This window comes from Cyprinus carpio, chromosome A12, assembly GCF_018340385.1.
Source record: "Cyprinus carpio isolate SPL01 chromosome A12, ASM1834038v1, whole genome shotgun sequence".
Classification (NCBI taxonomy): domain Eukaryota; kingdom Metazoa; phylum Chordata; class Actinopteri; order Cypriniformes; family Cyprinidae; genus Cyprinus; species Cyprinus carpio.
In genome coordinates, this window is record NC_056583.1 from 24,710,336 (window position 1) to 24,734,256 (window position 23,921).

At 40.1% G+C, this 23,921-nt stretch overlaps 1 protein-coding gene across 1 annotated transcript; it reads left to right on the forward strand.

The window, feature by feature from the left end:
• Nucleotides 1-1,868: 1,868 nt before the first annotated feature.
• On the forward strand, nt 1,869-23,819 carry LOC109046234. The gene is made up of 12 exons (XM_042768084.1): nt 1,869-2,007; nt 2,071-2,232; nt 2,310-2,381; nt 7,818-8,210; nt 8,336-8,716; nt 9,908-10,035; nt 10,140-10,418; nt 10,580-10,675; nt 10,791-10,947; nt 11,384-11,773; nt 11,851-11,922; nt 23,563-23,819. Exons 1-12 carry the CDS (start codon nt 1,869-1,871, stop codon nt 23,817-23,819), a joined length of 2,526 nt encoding a protein of 841 aa, XP_042624018.1.
• The last annotated feature ends 102 nt before the right edge of the window (nt 23,820-23,921 follow it).

Consider the following 23,921-nt stretch of genomic DNA (forward strand, 5'->3'; position numbering starts at 1 on the left):
TTTTTTTGTTTGGTCTTATAAAGTCTTCTAAACTTGGAGAGATAGTGCAATGGTGGGTTGTTGTTAAATGGCTGCCAGCCCCAAAAATGCCATCACAATCTAAAAGAACCACACGACGCTAACTACTTCCGCTCTGTGTTGCAGTTGCCTTTATTACAATACACGACGTTTCCCAATTTGAGTTCCATTACTGATAATAAAAGACGGTTCCACGACATCTCTCATTTATTGAGATGCACCAATAGATAACAAAAAAAATTTTTTTATCGTGACTAAGTAACTATTCTGTTGTTAGTAGTAACACGTTGTACCCCCATTTTTGCCTTTGCTTCTATGTGGATCGGTCATCCAGATACAGTATCAATTATTCTGTTTTGACTGTATTTGTTAGAGTCCGTGACTAGTACCTTTTTAAAACATACATATCTACCTTATTTGAAGGTGTCCTTGTTACACGTTACATGTACTTACTATTATAATAACAATTAATTATGCATAATTGCATGCAAGTAACCCTAAGCCAAACCTGTAGTTAATCAATATTACTCAGTACTTAATTGTATAATTACACTGTAACAAGGACACCTTCATATAAAGTGTAACCGTACTTTATTATATACTAGAACACATATTTCTGCCATTATAAATATATATATTTATATGTGTCTGTGTATGTAAGAGATTGTTGCTTTATTATGTAATATTTATAATTCAGATGCAAGCAACATAAGCACTACCACTACTTCTGCCATGCCAGAGACAACCACAACTGAAACCACAACCACAGAAACTACTCTAAACATTATGACCAATGTACTGTGTTACAATCAGCCGGATTATTGTTTTGCATGAGCAAATCAGGCCCATGTGTTTATGAACTAATTTATAATAACAAAATAGCCTATATAGGCAATAATAAAATAAAGTTATATTAGAGTGATTCAACCATAGGCACAGAGCCACAGGTAATCACAAATGTGCTAATATATGGCCATAATATTTAATAACTGTTAGGTACTTGTAGTGAAATAATAATGTACAAATTTTAAGTACAAACTTTTTTTTAGCTTTATTCTTTACTTCTTTTCCAGCCTATGCTGTCCTTTAAAAATGTAAGAGTAAAAGAAGTGTAATAAGAATAATTCAGTGAAAGATACATGTCTCTTGATATAGTTGATCATGTTTTAGCAGTCCTACACAACACTATTCAAATCAGACCCCACTTTCAATTGTATTATTTTTTATTGTATTAAGACAAAATTTTATTTGATAAACCAAGCATAATGTGTTTATTTGTGACATTTATGAAATGCACAAATCCCAAAGAGTTTTGTATTCAGTCCATTTCATGATGCATACAGATTCAGAAAGTATGTTTTGTTTTGACAGAAAATGTGTTTTTAGACAACAGGACAAAAATATCTTCACCTCAAAGTTAAATGTTAAAGCTGCATATTTGACTGATTAAAGGTTAAAATCACTAATCGTTAAAATATAATCTACTCAGACTGAACATAAAACATAACATCCAAATGTTCAGAAGCTCAATTTGCATCGGAACAGAACAAGAAAAACTTATTTGGCAATTTTTATATCTCAGTTTTATAATTCTGACTTTACATCTCACATCTGTGACTTTCTGTAGTAACTGATCATTTATACACTGCATATTAATGTTTCAATTTAGATTAGCATAAATATGAGCATAGTGTAAATATCATGTATCTGCACAATAAGTGCAGTTTATCAAATTACCAAATTTTAATTTTAGAAGACTGTATAATGGGTCTCAGTATTTTCACACAGAACTTTCCCAATCTCCATGACAGTTGCTTACAGCAACATCAGCAGTGATCCCTGCTACAACTATGAGTCTCTGGATCGTCCCTGGAGAGCTAACAATGAAAGTGGAGTGCACATTTGTGAAGAACGTTTCTCCTGGAATGGCGACTAAGCTGGTACCGGCTTTTCTACTATGGAATGAACATCCAGATGCCAGAGACCTGTGTTAGTTCATACAGCTGTAACACACACAATCAGTCTGTGGCTCAACGGTTCTCAACCCCTCAGATAGAGGATGGAGTGGTGACCAGAGATCGGTCTGTGGTAATTATTATTCGGGTGACTGCTGTAATTACAACACAAAACCCATCAGAGTGAAAGCGTGTCCAGGAAATTACTATGTCTATGAACTTGTGAAACCACAAATCGGATGTTCAGGATATTGCACAGGTAGTGTGGTTTGTCTCTTCACTAATTTTTAAACAAAGTCTTTCAAAAGTTTTAAAATCACTTTAATCATTTCTCAGATGTCAGCACCATTTCACAGCCAAATTCCACCGTAAGTCCAAATATAATTACTGGAGCCAGCAATACCTCGAGTAAGTTACATTTGAATTAAGTCATTTAACCTCTCTCTCTCTCTCTATGTGTGTGTGTGTGTGTGTGTGTGTGTGTGTGTCTGTGTGTGTGTCAGAGGTGGAAAGTAACTAATTACATATACTTTCGTTACAGTACTTGTACATTAATTTTTCACCAAAAGTACAAAAAAGACTAACATGCTGATGGAGAAACTGGGCCACCTGGCATTTGACTCCGGTGCAAAACCAATAAAAACTAATTTGTTCAAACTCGGGGCATTCAAACTGCCAGACAATCACTGACGTTGGCATTTTGAATCAGCATCATTAACATTTCAATATTTTTGTGAATGTAAATGAGCTATAGTCTGATTTTAAATTATAATTTTAACAGCTCCTGATTTGGGTCATTTCATTGAGATAACCAGAACGCTCAGCAGTTTAAGTAAATAGAAAACTCGGTTGATAGAAGGACACAGTTATAGTGGCTACGTGAAGCAGACTTCCGTAGTCTGTTAAACTGGTCTCATCGCTTCCGGTTCCAGCGTTTTGCATGTGCTTCGTTAAATATGAAGCTGTTTTACTCAAGATGCCTTGATTACCTTCAAAGTAGATAATCATAACCGATGTCCATCACATATACAGACTGATATCTAATTTTTATTTTTATTTTTTTTACTAACGTGTAGATCAGGGTTGCCAACTCTCATGCATTTGGCATGAGACACACGCTTCCGACTATAGCACAAATAGGCGTCGGGAGAACACGTCATTATTTTCTTCGTCTTCACTGACTGTTTTGTTTGAAGCGTGCATTTTGAACATGGTAAGAGCGATCTTTATTCTATCATGGCGAGCACTAGCAAAACATTAAGAGGATGTGTGCATCCGTGTCGTCGTTATTTGACACCTGATGACGCACACGATCTCTGCATTTTTTGTTTGGGCGAAGAGCACACACGCGATGTCCTTGAGGCGGCAATTTGCGTGCATTCTGAGCATTTTCCGAATGAAAAAGCTCCGTTCTCGTTTGTCTTTTCGAGGAAAGAGGGGCAGCCATATGCTTCCCACGGTTCAGGACCCGCCGCTGCTGAGGCATGGAGGAGAATGAGCTTGTGGGGATCACAAGTGGATCTGGCCGATTAGTTTAGATAAGGGCTTTCCCTTTCGCACTCGTCGGCTGTGGACAATGTTATGTCTTTAACACTGTCTGATCCGGAAGCTAGTGCTCTGCTGGGTTCAGCCCAGGAAGAGCAGGAGATATCTGTGGATGGTGAAGAAGAAATGGCTGAGCCTTCTTAATCCTCCTGCTGTGCATATAACGAGCTGTTGGAGGTTAAGGATCACAAGGCTGGACTTGCCGTGGAAGTGGGCTAAAAAGGTTGATGAGCATTATCTTTCTGACCATAGCCCTCCAGCTCAGGTGAGCCTTCCATTTCTTCCTGATATCCATACAGAGATAGAGAAGGGATGGAAGAGGCCATTTTCCTCACGCATCCATCAATTCCAGCATACCAGTTATGTCAATATCGAGGCGATGCGCGAAAACGGCTATGAGAGGATGTAGAGGAGACGCTGGCTAGCTATCTCTCTATGGGTGAGACGTCCTCTTAATACTCCCTCCTTGCCATCTAAGACCCTTCAGGATACATCTCGCTTAAATACACAGCAGCAGGTCAGGCTGTGGCTTCATTGCACACAATAGCGGTGCTCCAGGCATATTAGGCTGATCTGCTGAAAGACCTGGATAAAAGCGAGGGCCTTTCTCCTGATGAGGTAGCTAAGTTGCATTGCACCACAGATCTCGCTCTCCGTGCTACTAAACAGGCCGCCTCCGCCTTGGGCAGGTCTGTGGTGGCCATGGTAGTAATGAAGATATCGGGAAGAAAGAAAGGGGCTTTCTTCTCGATGCTCTGGTTTCGCCTTCCGAACTTTTTTGGTACCTCCGTTGAGGTTCAGGGAGTCGAAAGCGCACTCAGTGGCCTTCAAATCCTTCATTCCAAGAAGGTCCAAGTCTGAGCCTGAACAACATAGGGGTCCTGGTCTGCCTCGGTTTGAGGATCAGAGAAGGGCACAGAAGGCTAGTGTCACGGCTCGCGCTCCTCCCCCACCTGTGGGTAGGGGTAGGTGGAATCGCAAGTCAAAGAAAGGTAGGCAAGATCTAAGGGATGTGATCCAAAAAAGGCATCAGCGCTTTCGTCCTGATCAGAGTAATATTTGAGTAGCAACTCGCTCCCTTTGTGGGTTTTACATCTGCCCTTATCTTCCCCTTCCTAATTCCCCTATAACCACCAGCTCTCCACCTGACCGAGGTTAGGTGTGAACTTCCTGCATTACAGTCTCCTATGCTGGATCTATGATGATTTGGATGGTTCTACGTTGAGAACTGGGGGTCTTGCTCCCTCAGCTAAGTAAATTACTGCTAGCTGTTCCAGCCTTGGAACATGCGGTAGGTCAAGCTCCACTATCATTTGAGAGCTGAGGGCTTGCCCCTCCCCTCAGCTAGATATTTACTGCTAGCCACTCCGGCATTATACCATAGATTGAGTTGATGACTCTCAAACATATTGGTTTTGGAATGCACCATTCATCTATGATCTGCTCTTTCAGAGTGCCATGAGAGCCCCTTAAAATTGTATCCTAAAATCCTTGTTATGGTAAGTGTGCACGTGAAGCCTTTGAGCACTTTCTAAAATCCACCCTGTGGTAAGTTCGCACGGTAGTACTCTGCGTTCTTTTCTAAAATCCTATATGGTAAGGTCTTTGCGCGGTTGCTTCTTGCCCTTTCTTGAGGTGGTAAAAGCCCTGTTCATCTTGGGCACCACTCCACCTATGTATCCTCAGGATACCTATTTAAACAGGGTGTTGCTACTAGGGATCTGTTGAGACAGTTCCTTCAGCAAGCTTATGCGAGAACAGGCAGTAGCCCCTCTTTGACAGGCCAAGACTTATTATGATGCTAGGCTCTTGGTAGTATCCCTTTAAAGGAATCTATTCTTAATTGAGCCTTTGACCATAAGGGATAATGTCACGGAAAACCATCTAACATCCCAGGGGCAACTCCCATGGAAATGGTAGAGTTGGTACTTACTGCTCGCCATGGTTCTGGCCTGCACTCCCCTCAGCATGGTGGCATGGGCATACCATTCCACATAGCGACCCCTAGAGGACGCAGTTCAAAGTTCCCTTGAAAGGGAATGTCTCAGGTTACTTATGTAACCATGGTTCCCTGAGTAGGGAACGAGACACTGCGTCCTCTAGCTTCCTGGCATGCTTCGGACACAAGCTTCACATGAAGAAGTTAATGACGTGTTCTCCCGGCGCCTATTTATACTATAGTCGCACCGATAGTGACGTCATGGGCTGTCGCCAGCCAACGTATTGTTGGTGTTTTTTCAATGTATGCTTCAGACACGGGTCACAATGAGGCGTTCCCCATAGCGACCCCTAAAGGACGCAGTGTCTCGTTCCCTACTCAGGGAACCATGATTATATAAATAACCTGAAACGTTTTCTTGTATTTAACCCTCAGGTATTGCTTACTTATAATGCAACCATACAGCTTAACTCTTTTTCAGTTAAATAAATGTTCTATAAGTTAATTCAATAATATTTATTTGATATTTTAAGGAGATCTTTTGGTACTAAATACTATTTGTGCAGTAATTATGGTCCATTAATGACTTTTTTTTTTTAATAGTATTTCTACTAATTATATTACAGTTAGTGTAGTATTTAAGGTTAAAATAGACAAGGAGTTTTAAATTCCAATGTAAAGAGGCAAATTAGAGTAAATCTCACTCCACGCTGAACTTAAAAGTTGACAAACCTGATGTAGATATAAAAACGTCAACAATAAAACAGCTAGCTAGTTTAACTGATTACCTTAAACATCCGTAGATATCGCCATTATTTGATACAGCTGTTAACACATTATCTGACAAGCAGAAGTGATGAGACCTGTTTTCCAGGTTTGGTCAGGTGGCGTTCGACATATACCCTATTGCATGGACAGAGCAAGAACAGGTACAGTAGATAAGGAAAAGTGTGTAAAGTGCATGCACTCAGTTCAGTTGAATGGTAAAGTTTGCCCTCTTTAACAGTGCAAAGTATGAACCTGAAATAACCTGAACAGCATTGAAATAAGAGCACATGCATTTTTCTGTGCATCTGATTATCAGATAAACTACGATTTATCTGACAATCAGATGCACATAAATGTAATTTGTTACTATAGCAACAGAAATTTATATTTTATCCAGGCGCATTTGCAGTAGAAAGAAAAAAACACCTTTTTATTTAACATGTTATGTGCCTAGGCTTGGGAATCAAAAATCGATTCCAGTTCTGGAATCAGATACTTAAGAATCTGATACTTGTTATAAAATTTTCATTTAGATTCCTTTGTGTCTATTTTAATATGACTTCAAACCATTCAAGTCAAGAAGACTCTCATGTTGTTTTCTCTGCTGCACACACATCCAAGATGTGCGCACAGAAAGCCGCTTCTCATACTGCGTGATACTGAACTGAGACCTCTTCTATTGCCCTGTCCAAATAACCACACTTACGGTCTTGGCCACTTGAGAGCGCGTGCACGCGACAGGAAGTAAGTGAGCAAGACTGTCCCAGGTCTTAAAAACAGTGCATTGCCTTTAAAGTGCACTAAATCCACTAAATCCATTCCTTCTGCCATCTCTATAATAACATTATTCAAACAAAAGACAAAAAAACACTCGCTGTTCTTGACTGAATAACTTTTGTAACTATTTTTGAAATTTATATTTCATGAAAATCTTAAACCACTGTTTAATTCATTTGTTCTTATTTGTGCGATTGCTAATTTGTTTATTTGATCTTTTTAATTATTGAGTGTTTGCTTGTCTTTAATAATGCTTGAAATTTAGATTAGTTAGGCTAGTTGTTTTTAAACCAGGCAACTGCATCATTGCAACTGTGTGTTTATTGTCTTAATATTTCATCAGTCAAAACATCTGCATGTTATTCAGCTGTGGTGATATCCGATGCATTTGTCCATATAAGGGATTTCCAGGAAAGTCATAAGTTTAATAAGTCTCACTTGTGAAACAGACATTACATGAGAGTGTTTAATGCTCCATAATGCTCACATCGCCTCATTTTGGGTAAAAATAGAAAAAAAAAATAAAACGAAAGTACTTTGTAACGCAGTAACTTGAGTAGTTTTTCAGCAAAATACTTATTTACTCTTACTTGAGTTATATTATTTTTCAGTACTTTTACATGTACTCAAGTAAATTATTCCTTAAGTGTCTTTTACTTAAGTAAAGTTTTTCAGTACTCTTTCCACCACAGGATATTGGCAATGACATTTAAATCTCATGTTTGACAATTAAATCTCATGATTATTTAATAATTTGTTTCACTAGTTAAGATTCTGACTTATAACGGGTTTGTTTTGGTCTCTCACTAACACAGATTATGACCCGTGCAATAACTACAACATACTCGACAACTACCGGAGAAGCACACTAAATTACTGGTCTATGTATGGCTCTGCAAATGGACTTGATGACACTCGTGTAGAATGGGATGGCTGGTATCGACTCTTCGTTAATGGAGCAAGTGCTCAGATGCCTGAGTGGTGTTTTTATTACATGTCATGTGGAGGTTTTAGTGCTCTGTATCTTGGTGGCTCTCATCCTCGTCTTGAAGATGGAGTTGTTACTCGTGAAATTTACGGCTCTCGCTATCATCAGTGCAGTTACTACAGATCTGAACCAATCCAAGTTAAAGCTTGTCCTGGAGATTATTATGTCTACAAATTTACCAGACCAACTCTTTCAATCCCAGCTCCTGTATATTGTGCAGGTATGTTCATTTATCTTTTTATTTGACATGTTTATCACAAATTGTACTGCTTTGTATTCATATTATTATCTTGAATAGATTTAATATGCAGTTTGTAATGCGCTCTTTCTACTTTTTAATAACAGCATTGTTAACCACCCCAAGTGTTGACCCCTGCTACAACTACACCAGTCTGGATGAGCCTTGGAGAGCCACTGACCATTCTAACATTTTAAAGTGTGATTATAGTGTGGAGTGGAATGGCTGGTACAGGATGTTCTACAATGGTCAAAATACTCAGATGACAGAATCATGTGTAAATCATGGCATGTGTGGCACTCATTACCCGTTGTCACTCAGCGGCACTCATCCACAGCTGGAAGATGGAGTGGTCACCCGTCAGGTCTGTTTCTCAGTGGGTGGCTGCTGTGCTTACAGATCCCACCCTATAAGAGTCAAAGCCTGTCCTGGAAATTACTATGTTTATGAGTTTGTCAAGCCAATATTTTGCGGTGCTTACTGTGTAGGTGAGTATTTAATAATATGTATATAAATCATTTACTTTTCTGGTTATGTTTAAAAATGTTTGATACCGATATAAAAAAAAAAGAAAAAAAAAGAAAATTGTTCTTAATACCAGAAGCCTCAGCCAGTCCATCCAATTAGTTTCTACAACAACAGAGAGAATTATACCAATACAATCAATTACTCCACCAATCACAACCACTGATAAACTTTTGTCTTATTTTCTTTTAAAACCAACTCATTTATTTATTTTACTCATTTATTTTCATTACACATTATCTCTTAAAATGTTTCAGTCTTTCTGTCCCATTAGAAAAGAGTGTAGCAAATCATAGCTAAAGTAGTAAAATCAGTATGCAAGACAAATGAGAAGGAAGGGACAACATTCTTTATCTGACTGATTTTGTTGATTCTCTAAGTCTATTTATTCAATAGACCGTGTAACATATGAATCTAATTAATCATAATGAAAAACTCAACTGAAGTGCACTTTTATTACTAGCAAAAAATATACCATCACTGTTTCTCAGACCTCTGTAGACTTCTTTTAAAACCTCAGACTGATCCCAGACCCCAACAATCAGAGAAAGGAAATGCACATGTTGTTGTGGTCCTGGTATTAATTATACCAGGTATTAATTATATAGTAATAGCAGTCATTTTGACCTTGTGGGGTAATTTTTTTATGATTTTCAAAACTAATTGAACCGAACATGTCCCCTACTGGTCATCTAAAAGGCAGAATAGGACACCAAAATTAATACTTGACAAGTCTATTCAATTCTATTTGTATAACATAATGCATAATCCATAGGTGTGCATTACATAATTTTAATGCATGACATGAAGCACTTTAAAAGCATGTAACCAAACGTATAACTGTGGATTATAGCGCCTTATATAGTCCTGTACTTGAATATTGAGCAAAGAAGGAAAATAAATATGCATTACCTTTTTTTTTTACCTTTTATCCAAAAATTAACAATAATTATAAATTTTCAGAAAAACTTTTATTTCATAATGACATTTTCCCATTTTCAATTGTTTTATTTTACTGCTGTAACATCCACATGAGTTGGCCACCAGAGGGCATCATTATTTTGATATTAATCACAGCCAGATTCAAACATGATCCCCATTGATCTGTGAGAAATAATGTCAGATTTTTTTTTTTTTTCTCTTGGCGGCACCAGAAATATTTTATCCATTCGGCTCAGCAGCTGGAGACACAATAAATGCTGCTGCTGATGATGGAAGCTCCTCAGTTATTCAGCTGTTGAGTCCATTTCTGTTCTTTGGCCGCACACACCAGCAGATTTATGTAAGAATTTGACTCCATCTTGATTTTGAGTCTAAATGTGAGCGGTGACTGCTTTCTAAACTCATCTGTGATCAGTGATATTGACAATATTTCTCATGTTTCAGGTTAATAATAATGGACACCTCACATTCAACCAGCCTTCATCATCATATGTTCCCTACTCATTCCCCGCTAGAGGAAGCCAAGATATAATTGCAGGTCTCTGGACTGACCTCGACAACAGTGTGAGAGGTTTTGTTTCATATCATCAGTACACCAGTGGAAATGTCCTCACACGGGCCACTCGGGATATAAACACACATTTCCCAAATCTGACCTTCACTGCTTCTTGGGTCTTTGTTGCAACATGGGATAAAGTCTCTTACTTCAATTTAACCAACACAGTAAGACTGATGTTCTTCTGAAATGTGACTGTTTTCACTTTGTTCATGATTCATTTTCTGAATACTAGGCCATGTGAATACAGTAGACCTTAAAGACAGTAACCGAGAAAACAATAATAAACTGCTAAGCTTAAATTAATTTCATCTTTTAATTTTTGCAGGAAATATCGTTTCAAGTGGTTTTAATTTCAGGCGGTAATTTTTCATTTCTTCTGATGAATTATGGTGACATTGCTGTAACAGGACATCCACTGCAGGTGAAAGAAACTTGTTTTCTGTATTGAGAACAAAATGTTACTATTCACTACTGTATAAAAGTTCATGTTCTCTATATATAATGCTTATATGAATAATGTTTTTGCACACTTTCAGGCTGGTTATGACACAGTAAACTCCACACACTACTTTGTGATTCCCGAATCAGTCAATGGCAGCTTCATCTCAAACCTCAGGAACTCCAGTAATGTCAATGTTCTCGGTCGATGGGTCTTCAGGGTGGACGGTGAACCAAGAAACAGCATCTTGAACAGTAAAAATCTTATCTATAGATTATGTTTTGATAAATTTCATATAATCCCATATAATGTTTGTATGGTTAGTTTCAACAAATAAAAATGACTATTTTAGATGTCCCTGTGTTTTTCCCTTTAGACAATGTTGTTGGATTTCGAATTAGACTTTCCTCATTTTTAGACCTGACACACATCAAAACAGAACAAGAAAAACTCATTAAGCAATTTTTATATCTCAGACCTTATTTCTTATGATTCCGACTTTACATCTCACATTTGTGACTTTCTGTAAATGATCATTTATACACTGTATATTAATGTTACAATTTAAATGAGCATAAATATCATGTATCTGCACAATAAGTGCAGTTTATCAAATTACAAATTTTAATTTTAGAAGACTGTATAATGGGTCTCAGTATTTTAACAGAACTTTCCCAATCTCCATGACAGTTGCTTTCAGCAACATCAGCAGTGATCCCTGCTACAACTATGAGTCTCTGGATCGTCCCTGGAGAGCCAACAATGAAAGTGGAGTGCACATTTGTGAAGAACGTTTCTCCTGGAATGGCTGGTACCGGCTTTTCTACTATGGAATGAACATCCAGATGCCAGAGACCTGTGTTAGTTCATACAGCTGTAACACACACATCAGTCTGTGGCTCAACGGTTCTCACCCTAAGATAGAGGATGGAGTGGTGACCAGAGAGGTCTGTGGTAATTATTACTCGGGTGGCTGCTGTGATTACAAGACAAACCCCATCAGAGTGAAAGCGTGTCCAGGAAATTACTATGTCTATGAACTTGTGAAACCACAAATCGGATGTTCAGGATACTGCACAGGTAGTGTGGTTTGTCTCTTCACTATTTTTTAAACGAAGTCTTTCAAAAGTTTTAAAATCACTTCAATCATGTCTCAGATGTCAGCACCATTTCACGGCCGATTTCCACCGTAAGTCCAAATATAATTACTGGAGCCAGCAATACCTCGAGTAAGTTACATTTGAATTAAGTCATGTAACCTCTCTCTCTCTCTCTCTCTCTCTCTCTCTCTCTCTCTCTCTCTCTCTCTCTCTCTATGTGTGTGTGTGTGTGTGTGTGTCAGAGGTGGAAAGTAACTAATTACAGATACATTCGTTACAGTACTTTTACATAAATTTTTCACCAAAAGTACAAAAAAGACTAATGTGCTGATGGAGAAACTGGGCGACCTGGTGTCTGACTCTGGTGCAAAACCAATTAAAACTCATTTGTTCAAACTCGGGGCATTCAAACTGCGCTTGACTTGACAGACAATCACTGATGTTGGCATTTTGAATCAGCATTGTTAACAATATTTTTGTGAATGTAAATGAGCTATAGTCTGATTTAAAAATTTTATTTTAACAGCTCCTGATTTGGGTCATTTCATTGAGATAACCAGAACGCTATTTACAGTTTAAGTAAATAGAAAACTCGGTTGATAGAAGGACACAGTTATAGTGGCTATGTGGAACAGACTTCTGTAGTCTGTTAAACTGGTCTCATCGCTTCCAGTTCAAGCGTTTTGCATGTGCTTCATTAAATATGAAGCTGTTTTACTCAAGATGCCTTTTTTTTTCCTTTTTTTTTTTTCTTTATTTAATATGGACATGGCAATAACATTGGACAAACCAGATGCATTGTTTAAAGTGTTATAGCACATGTGCTAATTTTCAACACCTGTCCATAGGGGCTTTTACAACAGAAAAAAACACATTGTTAAACAAAACACGGCACAAAATACAAACCATAACAACATTAACACTAATCAATCCACAAAAACAGCACTCTGGTGAAGATGTTAATATTGTTCTGCAATTTGAATCCAGTGGGGAGAGAGTTCCATAGTGTAGGAGAAGCTAGATTGTCCAAAAGATGTTCTAAACTTCGGGAGCACACAATCTCCACTAACTGAGGCTCTGGTGGAAGGTCTAAAAGAGCCCTGACGCCTCTCCATGAGGCCAAAGAACAGTGGTGACACACAGTTGTTCAAACTTTTTAAAAAATCAATTTCAAAATACTAAAATTTACAAAACAAAAAAAAAAAAAAAACTCATTCTTATGAAATAAAAAACAATCAATCCATATATTTCATTTTTTTGTCAAATATCTTAATTGCCTGTTTATACAGAGAAATAACTGGTTTCAAAGTGGATGCTGATGTTTGTGACCATGCTGTTATACAGTATGACAAATGTGACAAAAACCATTGCATGCATAAACAATAAAGCTGCATGATGTGACAACTCTTGGATACACATGGATAACTGTGTCATCAGCATAAAGCTGGCAATTTATACCCTGACAGCAATCTGGGAGATCATTTATATACAATGAAAACAATAACGGTCCTAGAACTGACCCTTGAGGCACTCCCAAGTCATTTGGACTCAGGTTGGATTTAACAGTTCCTACTTTCACACATTGTTCTCTACCATCCAGGTAGGACTTAAACCTTGATTATCTTCAAAGTAGATAATCATAACCGATGTCCATCACATATGCGGATTGATATCTAATGATTTTTATTTTTATTCTTTTCACTAACGTGTAGATCAGGGTTGCCAGCTCTCACGCATTTGGCATGAGACACATGCTTCCAGGTGCTGTCTCACACTCTCACGCTTCCCATGTAAATCTCACACCAAATTGGCAACCCTGCTTGCAATATGAAACAGTCTCAGCTTTCAAATTTTGTAAGTTTTAATACGAAATTTAAACAATAATTACAGTTTTGGCTCAACTAATGTGGTGTAATTTGTAAAATGTTTCACCAACATCGCTGCGCGGTCACGTGGTACATGGAGCTCTCCAAATAAACCAGCGTTAACAATACATTTGAATGGGTTTAAGTAGAATAGACGACAGCTTCACTATACAGGTATTTGCAATGTTGGGGAAAGTTACTTTTAAAAGTAATGCATTACAATATTGCGTTAATCCCTAAAAAAGTAACTAATTAAGTTACTTAGTTACTTTTTATGGAAAGTAATGTGTTACTTTTGTGTTACTTTTTAAATATGAGCAGGGCTTGATTGTTTTTAAGTTCTATTTATAGCAAATGTTAAAAGCCCTTTCACACCAAAAAGTGTAATGAATAAACCTCAGCCTGAAGGAAAAGTAAATTCACGTCTGTACAGCAGAACACACAAGAAGAAGGTTCAACACTCTTCAGCAATAAAAAAAAAAAAAAAGACAATGTAGCCCAAATGTTAGTTTATCTAAAGTCATTGTTGCTTATTAGTATGGTTGAACTGGATCCTCAAAGCTCAGCTTCAAAGACATTGGTTAATAAAATGGGATTAGATACATTTGTGTTATTTAACATATTTAATTACAGGTTTGCGTCATATTCTGAGTTTGCATTTCCCTGTTTTAATTCACTTGAATAACTAATAATAACTAATGAATAACAATGTTTTTTTTGTGAGTGGGATAAATTAATGCACAATCACATTTACTCTAGAACTACGATTTCTCCTATCATGGGACAGGAGACTTGTTAGTCAATAAATGGGAAAAACAAAGTAACTGGCATTACTTTATTGAAAACTTATATTACTTATAATGCGACCATACAGCTTAACTCTTTGTCAGTTTAATAAATGGTCTATAAGTTAATTCAATAATATTTATTTGATATTTTAAGGAGACTAATATTTGTTACTAAATACTATTTGTACAATAATTATGGCCCATTAATGACTTAAAGGGTTAGTTCAGCCAAAAATGAAAATTATGTCATTAATGACTCACCCTCATGTCGTTCCAAACCCGTAAGACCGCCGTTCATCTTCGGAACACAGTTTAAGATATTTTAGATTTAGTCAGAGCTTTCTGTCCCTCCATTGAAAATGTACGGTATACTGTCCACGTCCAGAAAGGTAATAAAAACACCAAAGTAGTCCATGTGACATTAGAGGATCCGTTAGAATTTATTGAAGCATCAAAAATACATTTTGGTCCAAAAATAACAAAAATTACGACTTTATTCAAGATTGTCTTCTCTTCCGGGTCTGTTGTGAGCGTGACTGCTGTGACTGTTGACGTACGACGCTGCTGACGTGTTCTCTGGTGAGCCCAAAAATAAAGAAAACACGTCAGCAGCGTCACTGCACTGTGGTGAACGCGCTCACAACAGACCCGGAAGAGAAGAAAAAGGGGAATAAATAATTTGTTATTTTTGGACCAAAATGTATTTTCGATGCTTCAATAAATTCCAACGGACCCTCTGATGTCACATGGACTACTTTGATGATGTTTTTATTACCTTTCTGGACAAGGACAGTATACTGTACATTTTCAATGGAGGGACAGAAAGCTCTCAGACTAAATCTAAAATATCTTAAACTGTGTTCTGAAGATGAACGGAGGTCTCACGGGTTTGGAACGACATGAGTCATTGACATAATTTTCATTTTTGGCTGAACTAACCCTTTAAAATATTTTTTCTCTAGTTTACTAATTATATTACAGTTAGTCTAGTATTTAAGATTAAAATAGAGAAAGGGTTTTAAATTCCAATGCAAAGAGGCAAATTATAGTAATTTTGTGGTCAGAAAAAATAAAAATCATTTTCAATTGTAATGCCATGGTTAATTCACTGTAGCTACCTGCTGTTACAGTACAGAAGGGACAAAGACAGAAGATAACAGGTAAGGTGGTATTTATTGACAAAAGCAGAGTAAATATGGTAGCAAGTGTTCTTGAGGTGAGGGATGAGAGAGTAAACTGAATACTGTCCTTGAGATGATATATGATGAAGGTCCTAGAAGAATCACAGTAGAAGAGACGTTGCGGGAAGGAGACACACACGGTTGACACAGGAGGTAACTTGAGAATGAGGAAGACAGGCAAGTATCCAATGGAAGTCCTTTAGGCCGGCAGGTAGGTAATCCTAATTGCGAACAAGACTGGACAGTGACTGTGCGTGAGAGTGTCTTTTAAGTGCTGGTTGATTGGGTGCTAACGAGGGGCAGGTGTGTGTGATCAGTACTTAGGTGAGGGAGTGTGCTGTGATTGGACGGGGTTGGAGCCTGCCACCCATGTGACAGTACCCCCCCCCACCCATGGCCCGCTCCTGAGGGCCGAAGACCCCGGCGTCGTGGTGGGCTTCCTCTTCCTCGAGGGGCAGGTCTGTCGGGATGAGTAGCATGGAAGGTGTCCAGTAAGTTAGGGTCGAGTATGTCGTTGCGTGGGACCCAGGAACGTTCCTCAGGACCATAACCTTCCCAGTCTACCAGGTACTCGAGTTGTCCACCACGGGGCTGGGAATCCAGGATTTCTCGGACCTCGTAAGCCGTTCCGTCATCCAGGATGAGTGGAAGGGGGGCTTCAGCTGTGGCTACGCCAGGCTCTGTGGAGAGAGGAACAGAAGGATGGTGAGGCTTCAGAAGTGACACATGGGATGTGGGGTGAATGCGATACTCAGGTGGGAGTTGAAGCCTGTAAGTGACAGGGTTGGTCTGCTCCGTGATGGTGAACAGGCCAATGAACCTGGGACTCAGCTTCCAGCATGGGAGACACAGGCGGATGTCACTGGTTGACAGCCAGACCTTCTGTCCAAGTTGATATGTAGGAGCTTCAGAGCGGCGAAGGTTGGCTGTCATTCTGCATCTCCGAAGGGACCGTTGTAACTGGTCATGGGCTGAGTCCCAGACCCTCTTGCTCTCTCGGAACCAGTAGTCGACCGCTGGTACGTCCGAGGGCTCTCCTGACCAGAGGAATAGTGGAGGTTGGTAACTGAGTACACACTGAAACGGGGTAAGTCCGGTGGATGGTTGTCGCAGGGAATTCTGTGCCTACTCCGCCCACCCAAGGAACTGGTTCCAAGAGTCCTGGTGGCCGTGACAGAAGGTACGGAGGAAGCAACGAGCTCTTGGATCTTTCTTTCCGTCTGCCCATTCGACTGTGGATGGTACCCCGATGATAGGCTGACGGCCACACCTAGGAGAGAGTGAAAGGCCTTCCAGACCCGAGAGATGAATTGAGGTCCTCTGTCTGATACAATATCTTCGGGGATGCCAAAGTACCGGAAGATGTGATTGAACATGATTTCGGCAGTTTCCATGGCAGTCGGTAGTCCCTTGAGAGGAATCAAACGACAGGATTTAGAGAATCTATCCACTACCACGAATATACAGGTGCAGTTACCTGACATGGGAAGGTCGGTTACAAAGTCCACTCCTAGGTGTGACCATGGTCAGTTGGGAACGGGCAGAGGTAGGAGCTTGCCAGGTGGTAGATGACGGGGGCTCTTCGAGATAGCGCATTCCTTACATCCTTGCACGTACCTTCTGACCTCAGATGCCATGTTGGGCCACCAGAAGCATTCTTTTAGCAATGAGAGGGTTTCATTGACCCCCGGGTGGCCAGTGCCTAGTGAGGTGTGAGCAGCGTGGATGAGTGGAGTGCGCCGTGTCCTGGTGATGTACTGTCGGTCAGGGGGGCAACCTGGCGAAGTATTGGCTGAGGCATTGGAGGAGGGTATGGTCTCAGCGGACCAGGTAATAGGGCTGACCAACAGTCCCTCTGGAAGTATGGGTTCCGGTTCCTCAGAGATTGTTTCAGGGGCATGACAACGGGAGAGGGGGCGTCTGCCTTGACATTTTTGGATCCGGGTCGGTAGGAAATGGTAAAGTGGAAACGGGTAAAGAATAATGTGATGACCTGGAATGGGTGCCTTGCTCCCTCCAACCAATGCCTCCATTCCTCTAATGCTAGCTTAATAGCCAGGAGTTCGTGGTTGCCAGTGTCATAATTGACCTCCGCCGGGTTGAGCTTGCAGGAGAAGAAGGCACATGGATGGAGTCTGCTGGGATTCCCCTGCTGCTGAGATAGGACCGCTCCTACTCCGGTGGTGGATGCGTCCACTTCCAGGATGAAGGGTTTGTCGGGATCAGGGTGTACCAGGAGAGGAGCGGTTGTGGAGGCTTCCTTGAGGGTGGCTAATGCCTCCGTGGCAGAAGGGGTCCAGGACAGAGACTTGGGCTTGTTACGGAGCAGGCTTGTGAGTGGACTGGTGATGGAGCTATAATCCTGTATGAAGCGGCGGTAGAAGTTGGAGAATCCGAGGAATCTTTGGAGTTCTTTGATGGTTGTAGGGGTTGGCCAGTTCCTTATGGCATCCACCTTCTCATCGTCCATCCGGATGCCACTGCTATCGATGTTATAACCAAGGAACTGCACTGAGGTCTGATGGAAGGAGCACTTCGCTTTCAGGTAGAGCTGGTACTCCCTCAGGCGTTTCAGGACCTCCGCAACATTGTGACGGTGTTCGGTCAGGCTCCGGGAGTAAATCAGGATATCATCGATGTAGACCAGGGTGAACTTATGGAGAAACTCCCGGAACACCTCATGTATGAAGTCCTGGAATACGGAGGGGGCGTTGACTAGTCCATACGGCATCATGAGGTTCTCGTAGTGTCCAGTGGGTGTGATGAAGGCTGTCTTCCACTCGTACCCCTCGCGTATCCAGATGAGGTTATACACGCTGTGGAGGTCCAACTTGGTGAAGACAGCGGCACCACGGAGGTGTTCCAGGGCTGCTGGGACGAGAGGAAGGGGATATCTGAACTTGACAGTAATCTGGATGAGGTTTCGGTAGTCAATGCAGGGCCACAAGCCTCCGTCCTTTTTCTCCACGAAGCTCGAAGCAGCAGGGGAAGTGGATGGATGGATGTAGCCTTGAGCCAGAGCCTCCTCGATGTATTCCTCCATGGCCTTCTCCTCGGATGGAAAGGGGATAGATCCTTCCCCTTGGCACTGACTCACCCGGTAGCAGATCAATGGTGCAGTCCCATGGCCGATATGGGGGCAGCTTGGAGGCTCTCTTTGGGCAGAAAACATCACTGAAGGGGGCATAACAAGGCGGTATGTCCACAGAGCGTTTCTCCAGGGTTCTCTCAATGGACGTTGTACAGACCGAGAGTGGTTGATGGAGCTGAGAGGACGGAAACGGGAAAACAGTCCATGAAACAAGTTTCGCCCCACTTCAGGATTTTGCCAGTACTCCAGGATAAGATGGGGTTATGCTGCTCCAACCACGTGCGCCCTAGGACCACGTCAGCGGTGGATTCCTCCAGAACCAGCAGATGGATCATTTCCTTGTGAAGAATGCTGACTTGCAGTTGTATAGGCCCAACACTATGGCGAACCCGTCTCCTACTCAGTGGCCTTCCCGTTATGGAGTGGATCTGGTAGGAGGATTGCGTGGCCGTGGTGTGGAGCTGACGGCAGAGGGAGCCAGGGATGAAGTTGCCAGCTGACCCAGAATCGAGGAGTGCATTGACTGGAAGGGAAATATCAGCAGCAGTAAGTGTCACAATAGTGGAGAGTGGTTTCATCTGATTAGTGGTAGGAAAGATGGCACTCACCAGAGAACGAGGAGGACAGATGAGGCATGTGGAGAGGATATGCCCCGGAGATTCACAGTACAGACATAGATTCTGGGTCAGCCTTCTCTGCCGTTCAGCCCCAGTCAGGCGAGTCGAATCCATCTGCATGGGTTCGTGGGCTGGTTCTGGAGGGCTGACGGGCTCTGGTCGGCAGAGTGAGATGTTGTGCTGCGGCTGGCCCTGGTGCTCGTCGAGACACGACTGCATATGAGTAGCAAAACGGATGGAGAGTTGGATGAAGCGTTCGAGCCCGATGGTATCCTCATATGCAGCGAGATGCAACCACACACGGGGATCCAATCCTTGTCGATACGTTGTTATCAGAGCTTGTTTGTTCCACTCACTTGTGGCCACAAGCATTCGAAACTGCAGAGCATATTCATTCAAAGACATCTTGCCTTGTTTTAAATTGTAAAGTTTTTCACCGATGGATGAATCCCAGGTGGGTTTACCGAAAACTTCCCTGAAGTGGTCAACAAAGCTGGTATATGATTGAATGACAGGATTATTCTGGGTCCAAATGGAATTGGCCCATTGAAGTGCTTTACCTTTCAACTGTGAGATGACGAAGGCCACTTTAGATCGCTCAGTGGGAAATACGTGCGGTTGCATCTCCAGGACCAGCGACCATTGCAGGAGAAATCCGCTGCATACCTCCGCCGAACCAGAGAAGGGCGCTGGTTTGGCCATGGGACTGGAAGGTACGGAAGGTGAAGTGGTGGTGGTGTCATTTCCGGAAGTGCCCACCAGTGGTGAAGGTCCTGATGGGACATTGAGTGTGCGCCGCAAAGCATCCACAAGGTCCTGGAAGGGATCTGGATGGCTCATGCTAATGTCAATCCGTCTTTTTAAGGTCCGGTCTTCTGTTACAGTACAGAAGGGACGGAGACAGAAGATAACAGGTAAGGTGGTATTTATTGACAAAAGCAGAGTAAATATGGTAGCAAGTGTTCTTGAGGTGAGGGATGAGAGAGTAAACTGAATACTGTCCTTGAGATGATATATGATGAAGGTGCTAGAAGAATCCGAGTAGAAGAGACGTTGCGGGAAGGAGACACTCACTCACTCACACTTGACACAGGAGGTAACTTGAGAACGAGGAAGACAGGTAAGTATCCAATGGAAGTCCTTTAGGTCAGCAGGTAGGTAATCCTAAGTGCAAACGAGACCGGACAGTGACTGTGTTCGTGAGAGTGTCTTTTAAGTGCTGGTTGATTGGCTGCTGACGAGGGGCAGGTGTGTGTGATCAGTACTCAGGTGAGGGAGTGCGCTGTGATTGGACGGGGTTGGAGCCTGGCGTGCCTGTGACACCTGCATGGCTCTTTACTAAATTGTATCTAAAAAACTGCAGGTCAAACCTGCATACTCATTTTTAAGTTTTTCATTTGAAGAAATATTTAGACATGATTAAATACTAGATTTTTAAATGTGCAATTTAAAAATTTAATACTTACATCCTTTTTTTATGATACTTATATAAGTATACATAATGAATGCAGGCAAATACTGAATTTAACCCCAAGTTTAAAATGGTGCAAATAAAGTACAGTTTTATGTACAGTAAATACATATGAATTAATATTGAGGTATCCAGTGCTGGCTGAAGGTTTCTTGCGTGTTTGGTCTTTCCAGCACGTAAAGTTATTCAATTTAGGTTAAACTTAAATCTGACTCCATTTTATTATTTAATCTGACTCCATTTTAGTATGACCTCGAATTTAGGTTGAAAGGCAAATGAGTTGTTTGTCTGTCTCTAATTATCATTATTCTCACATTTGATTATTCTATTTATTCTTTAATATTCTTGTACTCGTTCATTCGGGTGCTCATGTCGCTGACAAGGATACAACGTAATCTACTAGAGTCAATAATTACAGAGTAAAACAGAATAAAATCAAACGTAACAATTTATTATCAGTCAGGTAAATATGTATTCTGCTCATTACATACCCAATTCAAACATATCAAATCATATCAATACAAAACATCAAATTCTCAAAGATGAATGTAAAAGTAAAATATGCATACCTGACCTTCGAAAATACATAGTATGAAGTGAGGAGACACACACCACACTACAGGCTTTCTGGCTACAGAATCGCCCTGATCCTTTTGCTGCAGTCCTTTAAATACAAAACCAAGATAAAACATCCCCCAAATGGAGGCATAAAACAAACAATTGGAATTTGCATTAACCCAGGTCCCAGACCGGGGTAGTTTACACCTCACAAGGGAACAGAAGGTAATTTACATGGAGGAAAGGGCACTCCCATTACAGTAAGCAAAATATCTCTTAACTCTTAGGATCTGTATTATCTTTTAGTCTACTTTTGTAAGATTGAGACCACTGTACCAGTTGCACTGAGACATTTCAAATGATACCAGACATGACTGTTAGTTCACTTGCATTGACATTTTCATGTAATAATTTTGAGCAGATTGAGTAGAAGGAAGCTTGGATGAAGGGATTTAAAATGAAACAAATGGCCAGAAGGGAAGGAGGTCTCCTGCACCTCCACTCTGTGGGATGTCTCGAAGATGCCCGTATATGTTTGTAGTGTCTGTTTCTCAGGAGATCAAAGTATCTGAGTTTCTTTTATCCTTACACTTTGTGTGTATTTTAATATGAGTTCAAACCATTCAAGTCAAGAAGACTCTCATGTTGTTTTCTCTGCTGCACACACATCCAATACGTGCGCACAGAAAGCCGCCTCTCATACTGCGTGATACTGAACTGAGTCCTCTTCTATTGCCGTGTCCAAATAATCACACTTACGGTCTTGGCCACTTGAGAGCGCGTGCACGCGACAGGAAGTAAGTGAGCAAGACTGTCCCAGGTCTTAAAAACACCTAAGTGCATTGCCTTTAAAGTGCACTAAATCCACTAAATCCATTCCTTCTGCCCTCTCTATAATAACATTAGTCAAACAAAAGACAAAAAATATTTATAACAGTTTCTGCACCTGAATACATGAAAATCTTAAAACACTGTTTATTTCAGTAGTTAATTAATGAATTTGTTCTTATTTGTGCAATTGCTAATTTCTTTAGTTGTTCTTTTTTAATTATTGAGTGTTTGCTTGTCTTTAATAATGCTTGAAATTTAGATTAGTTAGACTAGTTGTTTTTTGCAATGTTATTTTTAAACCAGCCAAAATTTCCTTGTGTAAGTGTTCTTTAGCCTGTTGATTTTCATTCGTAGTATTCAGCTACAAATGAAATGTTTTGCAATAAGATTTAGAATAAATGTGGATTATATATATATATTTATTTATTTATTTATTATTATTATTATTATCATTATTATTTTATTTATTGGTATCGAAAGTAGGAATCATTAAGAATCTGAATCCATAAACAGAATCGGAATCATTACAATTCAAAAGATGTCCAACCTTACACATACCCCACATTATTTTTTACTGGCAATTTAAATTTTCAGTTACATGACAATTTATGAAGTTAATATCATGTTTTGGTCCAAACTCACTATATAACATCAGTTATGTTTGAGATAACTTGTTTCTGTGGTTCCGTGATGCTTCTTATCACAGAATGAGACAGAAAATATATTATTTTATAAAATTCTGTTCTGTGATGCAGGTTATGTCGGTTAGCATTTCATTATACATATACTGTTCATCATTCTTATGAAAATACCCAAAATGGTTTAAAGAACACAGATAAACACAGATATATCATTGCAACTGTGTGTTTATTGTCTTAATATTTCATCAGTCAAAACATCTGCATGTTATTCAGCTGTATTGATATCTGATGCATTTGTCCATATAAGGAATTTCCAGGAAAGTCATAAGATTAATACGTGTATGTCTCGTCTAAGTCTCACTTGTGAAACAGACATTACATGAGAGTGTTTAATGCTCCATAATGCTCACATCGCCTCATTTTGGGTAAAAATAGAAAAATAAAACTAAAGTATTTTGTAATGCAGTAACTTGAGTAGTTTTTCAGCAAAATACTTATTTACTCTTACTTGAGTTATATTATTTTTCAGTACTTTTACTTGTAAAGTAAATTATTCCTTAAGTAGCTTTTACTTAAGTAAAGTTTTTCAGTACTCTTTCCACCACTGATGTATGTATGTATGTACAGTATATTGGCAATAACATTTAAATCTCATGTTTGTTAATGTGTTTGATTAGTTCAGATTTGCACTCATAACGGGTCTGTTTTGGTCTCTCACTAACACAGATTATGACCCGTGCAATAACTACAACATACTCGACAACTACCGGAGAAGCACACTCAATTACGGGTATTGGTTTGGCTCTGCAAATGGACTTGATGACACTCGTGTAGAATGGGATGGCTGGTATCGACTCTTCATTAATGGAGCAAGTGCTCAGATGCCTGAGTGGTGTTTTTATTACATGTCATGTGGAGGTTTTAGTGCTCTGTATCTTGGTGGCTCTCATCCTCGTCTTGAAGATGGAGTTTGTTACTCGTGAAATTTACGGCTCTCGCTATCATCAGTGCAGTTACTACAAGATCTGAACCAATCCAAGTTAAAGCTTGTCCTGGAAATTATTATGTCTACAAATTTACAAAAC